Source organism: Geotrypetes seraphini, chromosome 10 (genome assembly GCF_902459505.1).
Source record: "Geotrypetes seraphini chromosome 10, aGeoSer1.1, whole genome shotgun sequence".
NCBI classification, from domain to species: Eukaryota; Metazoa; Chordata; class Amphibia; order Gymnophiona; family Dermophiidae; genus Geotrypetes; species Geotrypetes seraphini.
The window spans coordinates 73,649,619-73,666,728 of NC_047093.1; the positions used below are offsets into that span (position 1 = coordinate 73,649,619).

At 42.2% G+C, this 17,110-nt stretch overlaps 1 protein-coding gene across 3 annotated transcripts in view; it reads left to right on the forward strand.

The window, feature by feature from the left end:
• The window catches only part of SCAI (suppressor of cancer cell invasion), a 247,948-nt gene that overhangs the window by 157,822 nt on the left and 73,016 nt on the right, over positions 1-17,110 (forward strand). For all 3 annotated transcript variants that reach the window (XM_033962135.1, XM_033962134.1, XM_033962136.1), the window contains exons 6-7: positions 645-741; positions 9,948-10,046. In XM_033962135.1, the coding sequence (XP_033818026.1) occupies positions 645-741; positions 9,948-10,046 (196 nt within the window). The remainder of the gene's footprint in view (positions 1-644; positions 742-9,947; positions 10,047-17,110) is intronic.

Sequence of the window (17,110 nt, forward strand, 5' to 3'; positions counted from 1 at the left end):
TGAAAATAGAGAGGAGAGGGCTTAAGCAAATGCTATACCTCTTGTGGCAGGCTGCTGTTATTTCAATGGGGGCCTCTTCTCAAGTGCTGCTCTCAACCCCCATGTTTATAGTTATTGTGGAAAATACTGAAATGGCTAACGCCTAACACAGCAAATGTGGCCTAAAGCGGGATGTGTTGAAGCAGTTTTAGGATGTGCGCAAGCTAACTGAATGATAAAATATTTTTTTGGCAATGTTTTTAGAGGACGTGTCAGAGGTGAAGCGTGAGTGTTCCAGCATTATCCAGCTAGCGCATCTATATTACCGTGTTTTAACTGGTTAATGCATGGATAACGCAGGAGCCCTTACTGCCTACAAAATACATGGTGGTAAGTGCTTCTCCTCCTACTGAACCTGCGGTAATTTTTAAAAATGGCCACATGCTAATGGCAACATTAGCACACAGCTATTAATGAAATAAATAGAAAATTGGGGGTTTTATGGCTGCAGTAAAAAATGACCTTAGCGTGCGGCAATGACCTGTGTAAAGACAGGCTAAGGCCATTTGTCAGTACAGCTTAGTAAAAAGAATCCCTACGTTAATAACTGTTTTTGTTATAATCTCCCCTTGGTAACTAGAAATACTTTCCTTTTACCTTTACAGGCCTGAACTGGTAGTTAAGAAGTTACGTTATTATGCACGGTTCATTGTGGTTTGTCTCTTACTCAACAAGATGGATCTTGTCAAAGACCTTGTCAAGGTAAATCTGTCACAAGTAGATCACAAAAGTTACATGATGTCTCTTCTCTGTGCCATTTTGAGTATACAGTAGTGCTGCCCGATTCGCGATTTGAATTGATTCTCCGATTCACTTTGGGTGAATTGATTCGAATTGATTTGTTATTGGAGAAAATCGGACTTACTGATTCGTTGGCCCCCTTGTTTGAGACCCGTTCGGGCTCTCTCTGCCACTGGAATCCTTGCTTCTGTTGTAACTACCGGTTTTGCAAAACCAGAAGTTACATCGAAACAAGGACTCCGGTGGCAGAGGGAAATCCTGAACGGATCTCTGGTGGAGATCGGCAGCAGCAAGGCTGTCTCCTTGCCAGCAGCAAGGCTCTCTCCTCTCCTCCTTGGCCAGGGAAAAGCAGCAGTAGTGAATGCAATTCACTACCCTGCCGGTACTCTGGGCGTCTTCTCTCCATTCGGCTGCCCAAGTGGAAACAGGAAGTTTTCACTGAGGGCGGGCCGCAATGGAGAGAAGATGCAAGGAGTGGTGGCAGGAGTGGATCGCTACCTCGACCAGCAGACCTCTTCCCAGATGCATCCCTTCTTCCAGACTCTCTTTGGGAAAGGTGCGGGGGTGTGGTGGTGGTGGGGGCTTAGGAGTGCCAGGGGGTCTACAGGTTTGGGTAGGTCTACTGATGTAGGGGGATCTGGAGAGGGGATGTCACAGGTTGGGGGGATTGGGAAGTTCCAATGAGGTGGTGGCAGGAGAGTGGCACACTGGCTAACCCTAACAAGGAAATGTCCTTGTCCCAGCTACTCTGATGTGTCTCACATTTATGTGCCTTAGAGAGATAGTGTAAAGCCTTTTTCTTTTCTGGCTAAAATCTTTTATAATTGTGCTACACCACAATAAATATTTTGTGTACCATTAAAAAATTAATAAATAAATAAGAAAAGGTAGATGGAAGGAGAGGGGAGATGGGGAGTTGGTGGACTGGAGGAGAGATGGGGAAAAGATAAATGGGAGAAATGAACTTGGTGGAGGGGGGAAGATGGATGGTGGAGGGGGGGAGATGGATTTGGGGGAGATCATGGAGAGGGGAGATGGAGAAGGATAGAAGAAATAAGGATCTAAAAACAGCAGAGGGAGAGAGATGGTGGACAATGGGATTTAGGGAGGGAAGGAACAGAAAGGAAGAGAAGTTGGGCACAAGGGATGGTGGGGAGTGGATAGAGATACTGGATAGGAGAGTAGTTAGAAAGAGAAAGGGAGAGCTGGTGGGGAAGGAGGGAGAGATGCTGGATGACAGGGTAGTTGAGAAAAGGAGAGATGGTGGATCTGGGCAAGAGACCCTGGCAAGCAAGTTATCAGAAGATGTTTGTTGCAGAGCCTGGGACCAACATAATTTGAAAAATGACCAGACAACAAAAGGTAAAAAAAAAAAAATAAATTATTTTCTGTTTTGTGATTATAATGTGTCAGATTTGAAATTTGTATCCTGCCAGAGCTGAGCTTGTATTTCTAGTTCAAAAAATTTTATTGAGTTTGGTATATTAAGTACAATAAATGTTAACAAGGCAAGAAACATGCGCACTGCACCAATGCAATGAGTCACAAGAAATTATCTACATAATGTGATACAGACCTATGCCTATCTAGAAAGAGGGGATGTAGCAGAAAGAGGAAAAGTCTTTTTTGTTTGTTTATTTTGTTTACACCACAGCACCAGTGTGGGTAGGATAGGGCAAAGAGAGTGAAGAGGCTATAAAATAAACTCACCAGGATGTTTGGAAAAAAACACCGAATTGTGCAGAAAAATCGAATCGAAAAATTGATTCAATAGGCTGAATCAAATTGAATAGAAATATTTTTTCCTGAATCGGGCAGTACTAGTATACAGTAATGTACTGGCTTTCACTATGCAGTGTGACTAGGAAAAAAACAGAAATCCAGGTCTACATAATACTTTTTTTAGCACAGTCCTAATTCCCAGCTCTTTAGGGAAAAGTAATGGGATTTGATATTGTGGCTCACTAGCAGGCCACTGTATTTTCCACAAACTTGAGCAGACACAGGTCAGAGTTCATCAGTTTTATTGTTATTGTTGTCAAAATGCACCGTTAGTCCATTAATATTGCACACCAGGTTTTCTTCCACTTTTACCCTGGGTTTTTTAGTTCAAGCACAAACATACTTCATTTAAACTCCAAAAGAAAAAAACCCCCACTTCAAAGATTAGTCAAAACCACAATTCCTACAATGCCCTTCATGCACCTTCCTTGATTTAGGCATTTGTGCAGTTTCAGTGATTAGCTCAGATTACAATCCCCACAATGCCCTTCTTTCACCTTCCTGGGTTAAGGCAGTTTTGCAGTTCATTAGCAAATTTAATAGTTCAGAAAGGAAAACTTCTCTCTAAACAGGGTGCGGCTTTCAGTAGCCCAGCACTCCCTGCCCGAGCCAGCATGGCTGAGCAGAAAAAGTTAAAACACCAGAAAAGCACAGCTTAATCTTCATTATTGCCTTACAGTGGCCGCATGTATTGCTCAGGCCCACTCCTTGAGTTCTGGCCCCATTTCAGCTTTCTGCTCACTTGGCTCTTGCTGCATCAGCTCCCCATGGGAGCTCAGGTCAGGTTCCCCTGGTAGCTCTTGCATTTCCACTTTAGGGGACTTGGAGACAGGTGTGCTGCCTAACTCCTCACCTCCTGAATCCTCAGAGCTGATTTTAAGTTCCTTGCTACTAAGAGTGTTCCCTTTTTCACCCAGCCTCCTTTGGCCACCAGATGTCAGATGTTTCAGCAATTCCCCCAATGGGTGTTTCTCAGTGCTTGTAAAGGGCAAATTTTCCTTCCCCCACCTGAATTCTCCTGAGTCAGGGAAAGTTTTACTTGGGAACTTTGACTCCCCATAGCTTCTCTGTTTCCTTCCCCTCCCCCCAACCATATTTCTAGAAGGAATCAGGCTACTAACAGACTTCCTAAGACAAGGAATATAAGCTGTTTTATCTCCTAACATAGGAGCTGGCTTGAACACTGGGAATGTCTCATCAGCATGCACAGTGTGTCTGCCATAGTATACATTTGGTTACAATCAAACCAGTTTACCTCTTATATATAGGTACAGTGGTACCTTGGAATCCGAACTTAATCTATTCCAGAACGCCGTTCGAGTTCCAAGACAATTTTTCCCATTGAAAATAATAGAAACTGGATTAATCTGTTCCTTGGTCCCACAAATTCAGATTTTCAAATAAATTTAACAGTAAACACACTGGATTTGTTTTGTAATTCTTTATTCATAACACTCTCAGATATTAACCAATGATAATACTGTACAGTAAAGTAATGTTCAGTACAGTAATATAAAATAACCAATGATAACGAATCATGATGTGGAACCTGGAACAGGAGGGAGATTATTGTTTAGAAGGCAAGTCACTTTCCAGATTAGCATCAGGTGGTTCAGGTGGAGATCGAATGTGAAAGCATGTGTTACCAGGCTGGTGTCTGCATTCTGCTCCTTTTTAGGCGTTTTGCCAAGGTACCACTTGTAGAGGGCTTGGGGTCACCTTCCATGTTGGCAACAGATGGTTCAGATGGTTCTGGTGTCTGCATTCTGGTGGTGTCTTTTGCCAACCAACATTCCAAAGTGGTCTGATGATGGCAACCTTTTTGAACTTTTCTAAAATGTTCAATGATGTTATCATTGAATAAGTTAACACACCTGTTAACAAGGGCTTTATCGGGATGCCACTTCTCTATGACTGCCTGTGTTTTTGACCACATGCTGAGCAGATCCTTGATTTCAGCAGTGGGTATGGTACCTGCATCTCCCTCTTCCTCTCCTGAAGAAATTTCTTCTGCTACTTCTTTCTGCTGCTGCTGGTTGAGGTGCTGAAGCTCTTCCGTTGTCAGCTCTGTCCTATGATCATCCACTAACTTGTTGACATCCTCTTCGCTGACATCCAAACCCATGGACTTGCCCAGAGATACGATGTCAGGAACAACATGTGGTTCTTCAAAGCCTTCAATGTTCCTTTCATCAACACATTCTGGTCAGAGATTTTTCCAGTCAGAGATCAACGTACTCAAAGACACTTCCCTCCATTCTTTCTCAATGATTCTTAGACATTGGAGGATATTGTATTGATCCTTCCAGAACTCTCGGAGAGTCAGTTTCATTTCATTTGTAACTTCAAAACATCTCTGGAACATAGCCTTGGGGTACAATTTTTTGAAGTTCGAGATCACCTGCTGGTCCTTGGGCTGTATAAGAGGAGTGGTAGTGGGGGACAAAAATTTTATCTTGATGAAGCTATATTCGCCCACCAAATTATCCTCCAGCCCTGGTGGATGTGCAGGAGAATTGTCGAGGACAAGGAGAGCCTTTATCGGGAGGTTTTTCTCCTACAGGTAAGCCTTTACAAGAGGAGCACACTCCTCATGTATCCACTCAGTGAAGAACTGCCTGGTAACCCATGTTTTCACATTCGATCTCCACAAAACATTAAGTTTGCTTTTAATGATGTTATTCTTAAAGACCTGTGGGTTTTCTGAATGGTATATGAGGAGAGGTTTGATCTTGCAGTCCCCACTAGCATTACAACACGCCAACAGAGTAAGGTGGTTTTTCATTGGTTTATGGCCTGGTACAGACTTTTCTTCCTTTGAGATATACAGTATGTTCGTCTGGGCATCTTTTTCCAAAAGAGGCCAGTTTCGTCACAATTGAACACTTGGTTCAAAACATAGCCTTCACTGATCACAAACTCCTTTACAAACTTTTCAGCTGCTTCCAAATTAGAACTGGCTGTCTCCCCATGCATAACAACGCTATGGATCCCAGTCCTTTTCTTAAAGTTCTCGAACCACCCTCTACTGGCTTTAAACTCCTCCGTTTCATCAGTAATATCAGGCAGATTATTGTGAAGATTATTGTGAAGAACCTTGGCTTTCTCACATTTGTCTGATTCAGGACTAAAGTTTACATCTATTAGAATCCATCTCAGTGCTATCACAGCTTTTCATCAACCAGTTGAGGGTAAACCTCTTACTGCTCATCCTCTTGTCTCCAGATTCATAAAAGGGCTTTTCAATTTTAAACCACCTCTTGTCACACGCCTCTGAAATGCGCAGCGAGCTCATGGGGACGTGACAAAACCTCTGACTCAGTGTGTCTCTTTCTACTAAGGGACCCTTCAGGACTTTATTCAGGCAAGGTATCTCCCTAATGGGCATGCAGGGAATAAATCCAGTCATATATGGCAAAAACAATCACTTTATTCTAGCCACTGGCCCACTAAATCAAAATACAGGCTTCAGCCTGGCAGTTGCAGGAAAAATACATTTCATGAAATGATATAAAAAAAGATCCAAAACATCACAATCCAGAGTGTTTCAGTTGGCAGCACTAGACTAAGCGCAGTCCTCTGCTTCTGGGCTTTACCAAGGTAAGTTAACTAAGTCCTCTTCACCAGAGCAGTTATATTCTATCCTTGCAGGATTTACTCACAGTTCATACAAAACAAAAACCATTGCTTAAATTTGGTCTGTTACTGAATAAGAACAGACAAGAGAGAAACAAAAACACCTCCCAGAAGCTTGAGTAGCAAAGCACACAGTTTCCACTTTAGCATGCTTTTCCTGGAAATTCAATTATTTTCCTAGGTACAGAAAAGTGCTCAGAGGCATGGGTACTGTAAACTTATCTCAGGCTTGCCTGTAGTGAAGTTAGCACAAACAATCACTATCCTGGTTAAATGCAAGTCTCATATATCAGTTCCCTTCTGAAACGTTGCTTTAGCAACCACACACAGCTGAGAAGGAGCAACGTAATTGCCTAGCTTGGCAAGTAGCTGGAAAATCATACACACCTTTTAAGGCAGCAAACCTCAAGGTTTTAAGGTAAGAGGCAAAGTTCATTCCTAAAGGGAGAACCTAAACTCTTGCACAAAAATACAGATAATCTGGGAGCTCAAAACTTCAGGTAAACAAAACTCCAGTGTTTCATTGCACTTCTATGGCTATGGGGTAAGACTCAACTCCTACCCGGCTTTCTTGAATGTCCATGGCTTCCTCAAGATTCTGCTCCCAAAGCTCAGAGGGAGAATCCAGCTCCTCTGCTTCAGCCATCAGCCAATCTGTATCCCCAGCCACTGCTGGCTGGGAAGTGAGGAACTTATTCTCCTCTGCTGGTTGCCTCTCCCCTGGCTGCTTCTCTTCCGTTTGCCTCCTTCCCCTTCCTGTTCTGAGGAGACACGTTTTATCCTGTGGAGAGCCACACCCCCTCAGACTGGGTGGGTAAAGGGCTTTCCCCATACTAGCCTGCTCCCTATGATTATTGGCAGGGATCTTTCTAGCCCTAGTTCTAACAGGCACAGGCTGCTCAAAAGGTAGCAAACCTAACAGTGGCAGGAACAGGTTTAAACTGGATACAGCTTTCTTGCCTATCCCTTTCCTGCCATGCCTCCTCTGACTCCATCTCACTATCTGAGCAGTAGTCAGCTAGCTCTGTCAATTGGCATGCCACCTGACCATATCTCTTACATCTAGGCTCAGTGTGTTTTCTTTTAATTTCTGAGACAAAACCTGGGACGGATTTGGGTTTGTTAAAGACAAGACCCGAAACAGACTTGGGTTTGTCACATTCCCCCACACTTAAAAGCTGACTCCTGCTTAAAGTTGGAGAACTCCCCCCTGTGTTCTCTGGGATCCGGGTCAAGATGTCTACATTAGTGTTCAGTTTGCCCGGCCAATGAACCACCGTGAACTTGAATGCCTGTAGTGCTAAGTACCAGCAGGTAAGCCGTGCATTATTATTCTGCGTGGTATTTAGCCATTTTAATGCTGCATGATCAGTGACCAATGTGAACTCCTTGTTCCACAGTCGCATATCTGCGTTCATTCGGGTAAAGTTTCCTGCTAAGGTACAACACTAGGTGTTCCACCCCTTGACTTTCCTGGCTAAGGACTGCTCCTAGCCCTGTGCCTGATGCGTCTGTCTATAAGACCTAAGGTTGAGTGAAATCAATGGCCTTCAATACTGGGCGGGTACACAGACTTTCTCTCAGGGATTTGAAGACTTGATTACTAGTTTCCTCCCAACAAAGTGTTTCTGGGCTTCCCTTCCTTAGCATGTCCATGAGGGACCTTGCCCAGGCTGAAAAATGTGAGATGAATCGCTGATAATACCCAATTAGTCCCAGGAAAGCTCTAAGCTGCTTTTTATTGCTATGACGGGGATATATTCAAATACATTCAACCTTTATCTACCATAACTCTTATGTGTCCCCTCCCTACAGTGTACCCTAAATATTTGACATCCAGTTGGGCTAGGAAACACTTGTTCGGGTTCACTGTCAACCCTGCCTTCCTTACTGCCCTCAGTACTGTAGCTAGGTGTACTAGATGTTGTTCCCACATTGTGGAGTGTATCATGATGTCATTGATGCATGCATTCACGTACTCATGATGGTCCCTGAGCACCTCACGGACTAAGCGTTGACAAGTTGCAGCTTCCCCATGAAGGCCAAAAGGCATGGGCCTGAACTGGAACAACCCCCTTGGGGTGCTGAACACTGTCTTTGGCCGCACGGACTCCGTGAAGGAAATCTGCCAGTACCCTTTTGTAAGATCCAGGGTTGTCAAAAACTCGGCCTGGCCTAGTCTATCCAACAGCTCATCGACTCTTGGCATCGGGAATGCGTCAAATTGAGACACCTCATTCAGTTGCCTAAAGTTGAGGCAGAAATGGGGTGTCCCGTCTGCCTTGGGGACGATCACAATTGGACTGTACCAGGGGCTCTGCGAAGGCTCTATCACCCTTAAGGTGAGCATTTCCTGGACTAACTCTTCCACCAACCTTTTCTTTTCCTCCGATAATCTATACCTGTATCACCTTCCCTGGGTTGGTCACAATATCGTATGCCACCACTTCCGTCCTGCCAGGCAGTGGGAAAAATACATCCCCAAATTGACTGACCACCGTCTGCACCTGACCGAATTGCTTTTGGGAGATGTCTGTTCCTATATTCACCTCCCCTTGTGTGTCAAATTCTGCAACCTGTGGACCCAGGTCATCCTCCTGCCCCCGCTGTGCGAACAGTGTAAGAGCCACTCTATCTTTTCAGGGCTTGAGCAAGTTAACGTGATATGTCTGCACTCGCCCTCTCCTATCCTTTACTCTATAATCCACGTCCCTTATCTTTTCCGTGATTGTCCCTGGTCCTTTCCATTGGCCCAAGAATTTGTGAGAGTCAGTTGGTACTAGCATTAATACCTGGTCTTCCACCTGTTGCTGGCATGCCCTTGCTTTCCTATCATAATAGGTCTTCTGTCGTTTTGGTTCCATTCTAAATTTTTCTTCCCCTGGACCAGAGCGCGCCTCAACCCTTCCTTAAGCCATGCTAGATACTCTATAACATTACTTTCTGTTTCCTCCGGGAAGTCCCATTTATCCCTAAGCATGTCTAACACCCTCCTTGGGGAATGCCCAAACATTAGTTCATAGGGACTTATGCCTAGTGAGTCCTGTACTTTCTCTCGAGCAGCAAAAAGGATGAAGGGTACCAGTAGGGCCCAATCCCTTGGTTCCTCTCCTATCCCCTTTTTAAGCATCTGTTTGAGGGTTTGATTAAACCTTTCTACCATCCCATTTTCATTTCATTGCATTTTTATTATTTATATTCTGCAAATCTAAGAATCTAAACAAGTTGTAGGTGAGACTTCTTAAATAGTGCAGAGACCTGATGGAGTCAGTGGGACACTGTAATACTAAGGTACAAATTGTTTTGCAATGAGGGTATCCATTTATATTACTACACCTTGATGAAGAGAGAGCAGGGAGACAGTGTTGCCACTAACAATAAAATTATAAAGTTGAAAGGGTTTATATCTGATATTGGGCAAAATAATTTACTTCATTGGTACTTGATATACTGCTTTTCAGAGCGAAAAAGCAGTTTACAATTAAATTGACTAAAAGAATACATAAACTTAAGAAAACTATGATTGAGCATAATATAAAAAAAATCTAACAAATGTGTAATGAGGAAAACAGAACCTGTGGTTCAATTACCTTCCATTCAATACTTCACAGATCATACAAAGCCCTGTAACACTAATCACTTCCACTGAACCAGGCACATCTTCCTTGCAAAGTGATATTTGGTATTGTGTGTGTACACAATTAGTCAAACTTTCATTATTTTCCTTAATTCTGGATGACTTTTATCAGGAGTTGTCAGATGAAATTGAAGATTACACCCATCGCTTTAACACCGAAGATCAAGTGGAGTGGAATCTTGTTCTGCAAGAGGTGGCCGCTTTCATTGAGGTAGGTTTAGGGCATATGAAACTAGAGTTCTGAGTGTAATGTTGACTTAAAATGTAATATCATACAGTTGTTTAAATTTTGGATATGGAATACATATCTGTTGATAAGACCTAGATGTCCTAGTAAAATTGTTTGCTTTTACAAGCCAGTGGTATTTACTTTCAGTCTTCCAAGTCCACTAATTTCAGGTTTTCAGAATGTCCTGAATGAATAGAGATTTGCCTGCATGCTACATCCATTGTATTCAATATATTTCAAGTTTCAAGTTTTATTAACATTTTGATGTGTCGCAATATCATTAATTCAAAGCGATTTACAATTTAAAACAAAGTCTTAATTATTAATTAAAACCAACACAAACGGACCTGACGTACCAATACATAAGGGATGTAGGGAGAACTACAATAAGTATAGTAAAGGATACATACAAGGAAAATACAAATGGAGGGTAAGAAACTTTAAAATTATTGATAAAAATATAATAGAAAGTTAAGAACTTTTTTTTGTTTGTTTTAAATTCAATTTCTCAGAGCCTAAGACAGAGGACTAATGAGTTTAAGCAACGAATGGGATCAATAGAGACTCCAGTAATTAGGTCTCAAAAGCATCCTTGTACAACCAGCATTTTAATAGTCCTTTAAATTTACTTAGTGATTTTTCTTCCTTAATAAATGATGGTAAGGAATTCCATATTCTGGGCGCTGTAACTGCAGAGATCGTATCTTGCCTTGTATTTATTATACTAAGTGATGGAATTACTAGAAGGTTTTTGTCCTCTGATCTCAGTAGGATTTTAGTAGGAATATATGGAATAATGTACCTTTCTAAAAATGATGGAGCAATGGAGCTTTGGTTGTTAATATATTGAATGTTAATATTGCTATTTTGTAGGAGATTCTGTGAACAATTGGAAGCCAATGAGCTTCTTTAAGAAGAGACGTCACATGATCAAATTTTTTCCTATTCGTTATAATCTTATTGTCTATTCATTAAGGATATCCTAAAGGTCAATTCATTTGTGGCCTTCAAGCACCATCAGTGAATAACACTTGTTCTAGGTTATCAACTAACCATGAATCCAAGCTGTTGACTAGTTATGTTTTAAAAGAAAGCTCTATCTGCCTCTTCTATTTGTGGAGATTCTAGTCCGGTTTTTGTGCATTGCAAGTAGAGATCTTTTGATCATGGGTATCCCCACGAGGCAGGTAAATAGGACATGGACTTTGGGGTCTAGTGAACTGTAGGGAAAGATCATTCCTCAAAATATGTGCATTCATTTTCAACTAGCAAAGTGCATGATGAAGGATAGGTAACTACCTCTAATATTCCTGAAGTATCAGCTCATGTTAAGGCACGACAGTGTGACTGTATCATCAAATTACCTGTCCTCTTATTGGAAAAACCAGCAGTAAGTAGAGCAGCCATTGTCAGAGTAATATTGATTTTATTATTAAGTTGAATTTTGCTCACATCTTTTTCAGTAGTACCCCCAGATGAGTTATCTCAACACCCAGAGGTGTCCGTTTCAAATTCCACTGCTGCTCTTTGTAATCCTGGGCAAGTCACGTAAGCCTCCATTGCCTCAGATACAAAATCAGATTGTGAGCCCTTCAGGGATAGGGAAATACCTAGTGTAACTTAATATAACTCACCTTGATCCACTACTGAAAAAGATGTGAGCAAAATCCAAATAACTAAAATACTAGGCATCTCCCTGTCCCTGAGGGCTCATAATCTGATTTTGTACCTGAAGCAGTTACTCGACTTGTGGCCACTCTGTTTTTGCATAATGAAATTGCACTCCCACAGGGTGCTGCGGGAATTTTGAACTGGGCACTCCTGAATGGCAAATTTGGTACTTTTTGGAAAACAGAGGTCCTTTGTTCAGTAGCAGTCTCACTGCAATCGGATCCCCAGGTGTGACAAGCTGCTTCAAGATGCAGCTGCCAGATTGGCAAGAAGAAGTTTTTTTAGATTTGACTTCCCACTTTTCTAAATCTGAGCTCAAGGGGTCCTACATACAGATACAGTAATATTTACTTGCCCAAAAGAGTTTAAAATGTTAGCTTTGTATCTAAACAAAAGAAAAATCCAACAAAAACTGCAGTAAAACAAGCACCAAGCAAAAACCAAAACAAATACTGCAGGCTATGTACAAGATGCAGGCACTATTTATTATAACATAAATGAAACATACAACCTTATTACCAACCAAGGGACCCAACACGGTCCGTGTTTCGGACAACACGCCTTCCTCAGGGGTCCATGGTGGATAAGGTCTAGACAAACAGCAATAAAAAGTGCAAACAAGTGCCTGTACAAGTTCAATACTCAATGTGAATGTGCGACTTGTACAGGCACTTTTTTTTGCTGTTTGTCTAGACCTTATCCACCATGGACCCCTGAGGAAGGCGTGTTGTCCGAAACACGAACCGTGTTGGGTCCCTTGGTCGGTAATAAGGTTGTATGTTTCATTTATGTTATAATAAATAGTGCCTGCATCTTGTACATAGCCTGCAGTATTTGTTTTGGTTTTTGCTTGGTGCTTGTTTTACTGCAGTTTTTGTTGGATTTTTCTTTTGTTCAGATACAAAGCTAACATTTTAAACTCTTTTGGGCAAGTAAATATTACTGTATCTGTATGTAGGACCCCTTGAGCTCAGATTTAGAAAAGTGGGAAGTCAAATCTAAAAAAACTTCTTCTTGCCAATCTGTTATAATAAATAGTGCCTGCATCTTGTACATAGCCTGCAGCTTTGTACCTGAAACGCTTGCCTAAAAGGGCTGGCCTTACCACTAGGCAGACTAGGGGCCAGATGAACAGAACTCTGGCAACTAGAGGAAACTGGATTTGCAAGCAATGCTCAACACAAACAGCATGCAAATTATAGGCACACTGTTTGTGCTGAGTACCGTCGTGAAAGGGGAAAGAACTGTGCCTGGCACAAGAGCTGAGCAGTAGGTGCAGTTCTTGTGTGTAGGCCCAGTAGAGTACAGGGCTGTGATCGCTGGAGTTCTGGAGCTAAGCAGCAGCAAGGGGAAAAAAGGGGGGAAAAAAGCCTTCCAGTTTCAATTGCAGCTGAAGCCTCTTTTGCTACAGCAAATTTGGAAGATTTTTCAATGTCCAGTCAGCTAACCGGATAACTACATGCATCAAGGTAGCACAATAAAAGAACTTTCCTAATTTTATCTGGTTAGCTATCTGAGCAGTGGACTCGATACTTTTGCAATCTGGATAGACTCCTTTAACTGGATATTTAGTACTGGCCATTATTCAAATATTGGCAAAAAATGTCTGAATATTTTTGGCCAGCACAATCAGTGTTTAAACACAACACTTGGATCAAGCACTCACAGATTTCTGCAGACAGAGAAACAGAATCAAAACCTCCTACACAGATTGAAAAGTCAATTCCCAAATGCTTAGTTTACTATTTTGACCTAGCTGTCCCCCTCCCCTGAAATGCTTACTATTAACCTGACTAAAAGTAATCCCATTGTGAAAATGTGTATGAACTGTTACAGGCACTGAAACCAACCCAAAATATGGGTTCAGGTTTCAGTCTTCTCCGGACCTACTTTAGTGAAGCCTCTTTTGGGGCAGAAACCAGACCCCTTTCATTCCTGCCCCATGTGCTGCGTCAATCTATGTGGCTGCCAACACTTCCCGTGGCCACCTCACGTGACTGCCACAAAACGTCCGAGCAGCCATTTTCTGATGGGAAACCAGCATGGGCAGAGGACTCGCTCCTGCCTATGCTGGGGCAGGAACGAGTGGGGTCTGTTCCTTCCCCAAAAGAGGCTGCTAAATCATGAGGACTTCACTAAAGTAGGCCTGGGGAGGGCCTATGGGTGGTTGGATGGGAAGGGGGGCATGGGAAACTGATCACAGTTTGGGGGGGGGGGCACTGCCAGTAGGAGAGCTTTTATGGTTGTAGGAGTGCAGTTTCATTTTGCAAAAAACGAGTGGCCAGTTTTGTTGTTGATTTGGTTTCTGCAGAAACCAAAGATTCTGGGTTTGATTGTGCTCTATATGCAATACAGTTTTCACAGGGGGAGGGGGGGTCCTGGCTGGGTAGTGCAACATAATGCCTTTTTGTTGGGGGGGGGGCAAGCTCCACTCCAAGCTCTTCACCAGACCCTACCCCCAGCTCCAGCCTGACTTCTCCAGCCTTCTACCTGCAGGCCTTCCCACCAATCACCACCATATTCTTGCCTGCTTTCTCCAGCCTGCAGGCTTCCCCTCCACTACCACATCACACCCTGTCTTGCCTTCTCCAGCCCTTTTCCCCCTATCCCAGTGCTGTTTCCTCTAGCTCTTCCTGTCTTCCAACTGACCTAAATCCAGTTATAATGGTGGGTCTTGGCAGTCTGGTACTGCGAGGGTGTCCAGCAATGGTGCCAAACTGCAGCAGTTTGGCTCAATAAGTCCAGAATGGACCTGTGGAGCTGCTGCAGAGTGAGGGAGGTGTTGGTGGTACTTTAGTTCCAGGAACAGGGGCAACAATCGGAATTTATGTCAGTCGTTATGTCATATCACTTCTGTATACCTGCTGCTTTGTTAAAGATGAAGAATAAGCAATAGCTTTGGCAGCTACATATGTGAAATTTTGGTGGTGCCATGTCTCCTTTGGCTTCCCCATTCCGATGCCTAAGATTAAAAATTAAATGTATGTCTCTTGGTTTTTGCTATCAATACAAATGGCGGACGTTATATAAAGTATTATATCAATATAAGTGAAAGTGGGTAATAAAATAATAAAAATTAGACTGACTCCACTCCTTCTGACTGAGAGCACTATCCCCATGGAAGAAAAAGCCTCAGGTATTATTACAGGCAGAGCATGAATGCTCAAACCTCCATCTCCCACATCATCAGCAAAAAAACTTAAAATTTGATAGGTTTAGCTCTCTTTAAATGATGAATGAGAATATGGCCGCAGCAACAGGACGCGGGTGAGCAAACGCAAGCAACTCAAAAAACGTATTGGAAGGTGAAAATCCACGAGCCCTGAAGAAACGGTCTTTATCGTGAAACGTCGGCTACATTTCATTGACACTTAATTCCATAAGATAGTTAGGTTATGGTTGTTTTAGTCCTGCATCAACATAGTTTGTGGTACTGCACATCCCCTACGGAAGTTTTTTTGCCGATGAGGTGGAGGTTTGAGCATTCATGCTCTGCCTGTAATAATACCTGAAGCTTTTTCTTCCGTGGAGATAGTGCTCTCAGTCAGAAGGAGTGGACGTTATATAAAGAAAATCTTCCCCTTTTCACTGTTTTAACTCATACCATACAATTAGAAGAAGATAACTACTATATTTATTCACAAACCAATATTATTTTTATTCAATCTACCTCAATTTTTACCATAAATATTATAAATACCACCCACTATCATAAACATACAGCTTTACTCTTTCATGATGCAACCCGGGCATATGCCCTTGCTGCCACGAAAACCTGGAACATCAGTTCCTCATTGTCCAGTCTTTAAAAAGTCCTTCCCATAAACAGCTCTATAAATCTTGTGCTTCATGGACTTAACTCCTGTTGTATTAATGAAATCTTGCCACGTAAGTTCACTTTTGATAACAACTACTCCTCAGCCAGCCTAACACAATCTTGCGTTTCGCCTCACAGGCGTCCTCAGGAGCTGAAGATGCATCAGGTTTTCACTGTGATTACAACTACAATATAAGCATCATTTCACTACCATACTAAACATAACTTATACATCATATACCCCCCTCATACTTTAAACAATTATACCATTATTATAAATACTTGTAATCCTATTTATTCATCATAAGGCAACTGCGACGCAGGCTCAAAAACCACATCTCCCCACTGGAAGGAATGAATCATACTGAGAGCAGGATAACCTTACCCGCCTTTATACTCACTAGTCCCTCCCACCAATTCCTGATCAGTCCAATGAGCAATCTCATAAGGAGTGCCTCTCTACCTCTTTATTCATCTCCATTGGCTCAGTAGTTCCCCATTGATAAATAAACCGCTGTTCTTTCTGTAGTAAAACCTCCGATATATTACCCCCCCTAGAGAGATGAACCTGAAGCAATACTATGACATCATCAGGATTACTAAAACATAGGTAGTGTTAAAGTTCTCTAATTGCCCAGCATTTGCTTTAATGTGCTTAAAGAACACTAATGAATCTTACAACTTGACTTTCCACAACCATTTAACTGCATTATTTATACCGTGGCAGTGGTACAAGACTTCAGTGTACAGTAGCCAAGGTTTGTAATAAAGCGGGGGCTGCTGGATGTGACACATTAAGAATTTTTGGCAGGGCACAATCACTGTGTTTTGGCTTGAGCCATTCATTCTGTTTTTTTTCATGTCGCCGTTTGCAAAATGTTCCTCAAGGATTAAAATATGTTTACATTTGAGCATGATGGTAATAGAATGCTGACTTTGATGTTACTAATTGGTATTAGGGACTGACAAACAGCCATACAGAGGAGGTGTTGGTTGGTACGAGGGTTTTTCTTTTTAAGTTCATTGTCCTTGTTTCACATTTCTGTGATTGAGGCACAGAATATTAAACAGTGGTGCTTTTTTTATACAGTCTTGACTGTGAAAAGTGATCTGGAATATGTATTTCCCAGTCTGTAGAGCTGTACAGACTTGTGTACCTTAGTTGGAGAGTGAGCAATTCTATAGAGGGCACTGAAGATTAAGAGCCCAAAATCTGTGTGCTAAGATTGTATTATATAACAGCATAGGGGGCGCCTAGATTCCTTTATAGAATAGAACCTAAATTGGCATTTGGGCACCCAACTTGTAAAAAGCAGGTGTAAATACAGCCACCTCGGGAGACCCTTGATAAAGCGCAGCGGCGGGAAACATGTCGGGTCAGGCTCCCAGATGTTGGCCAATGCAGAGATAAGTGTACATTATATATGATAAAATAGCTGAAGAAAAATAGAAAATGAATATTTAAATATATATAAAAAACTAGAGATATTAGTATTGGACTATTGGTAAATGCACAAGAGCCAATGATGAAAGTCACCACGTAATTTCTTCCCGCGGT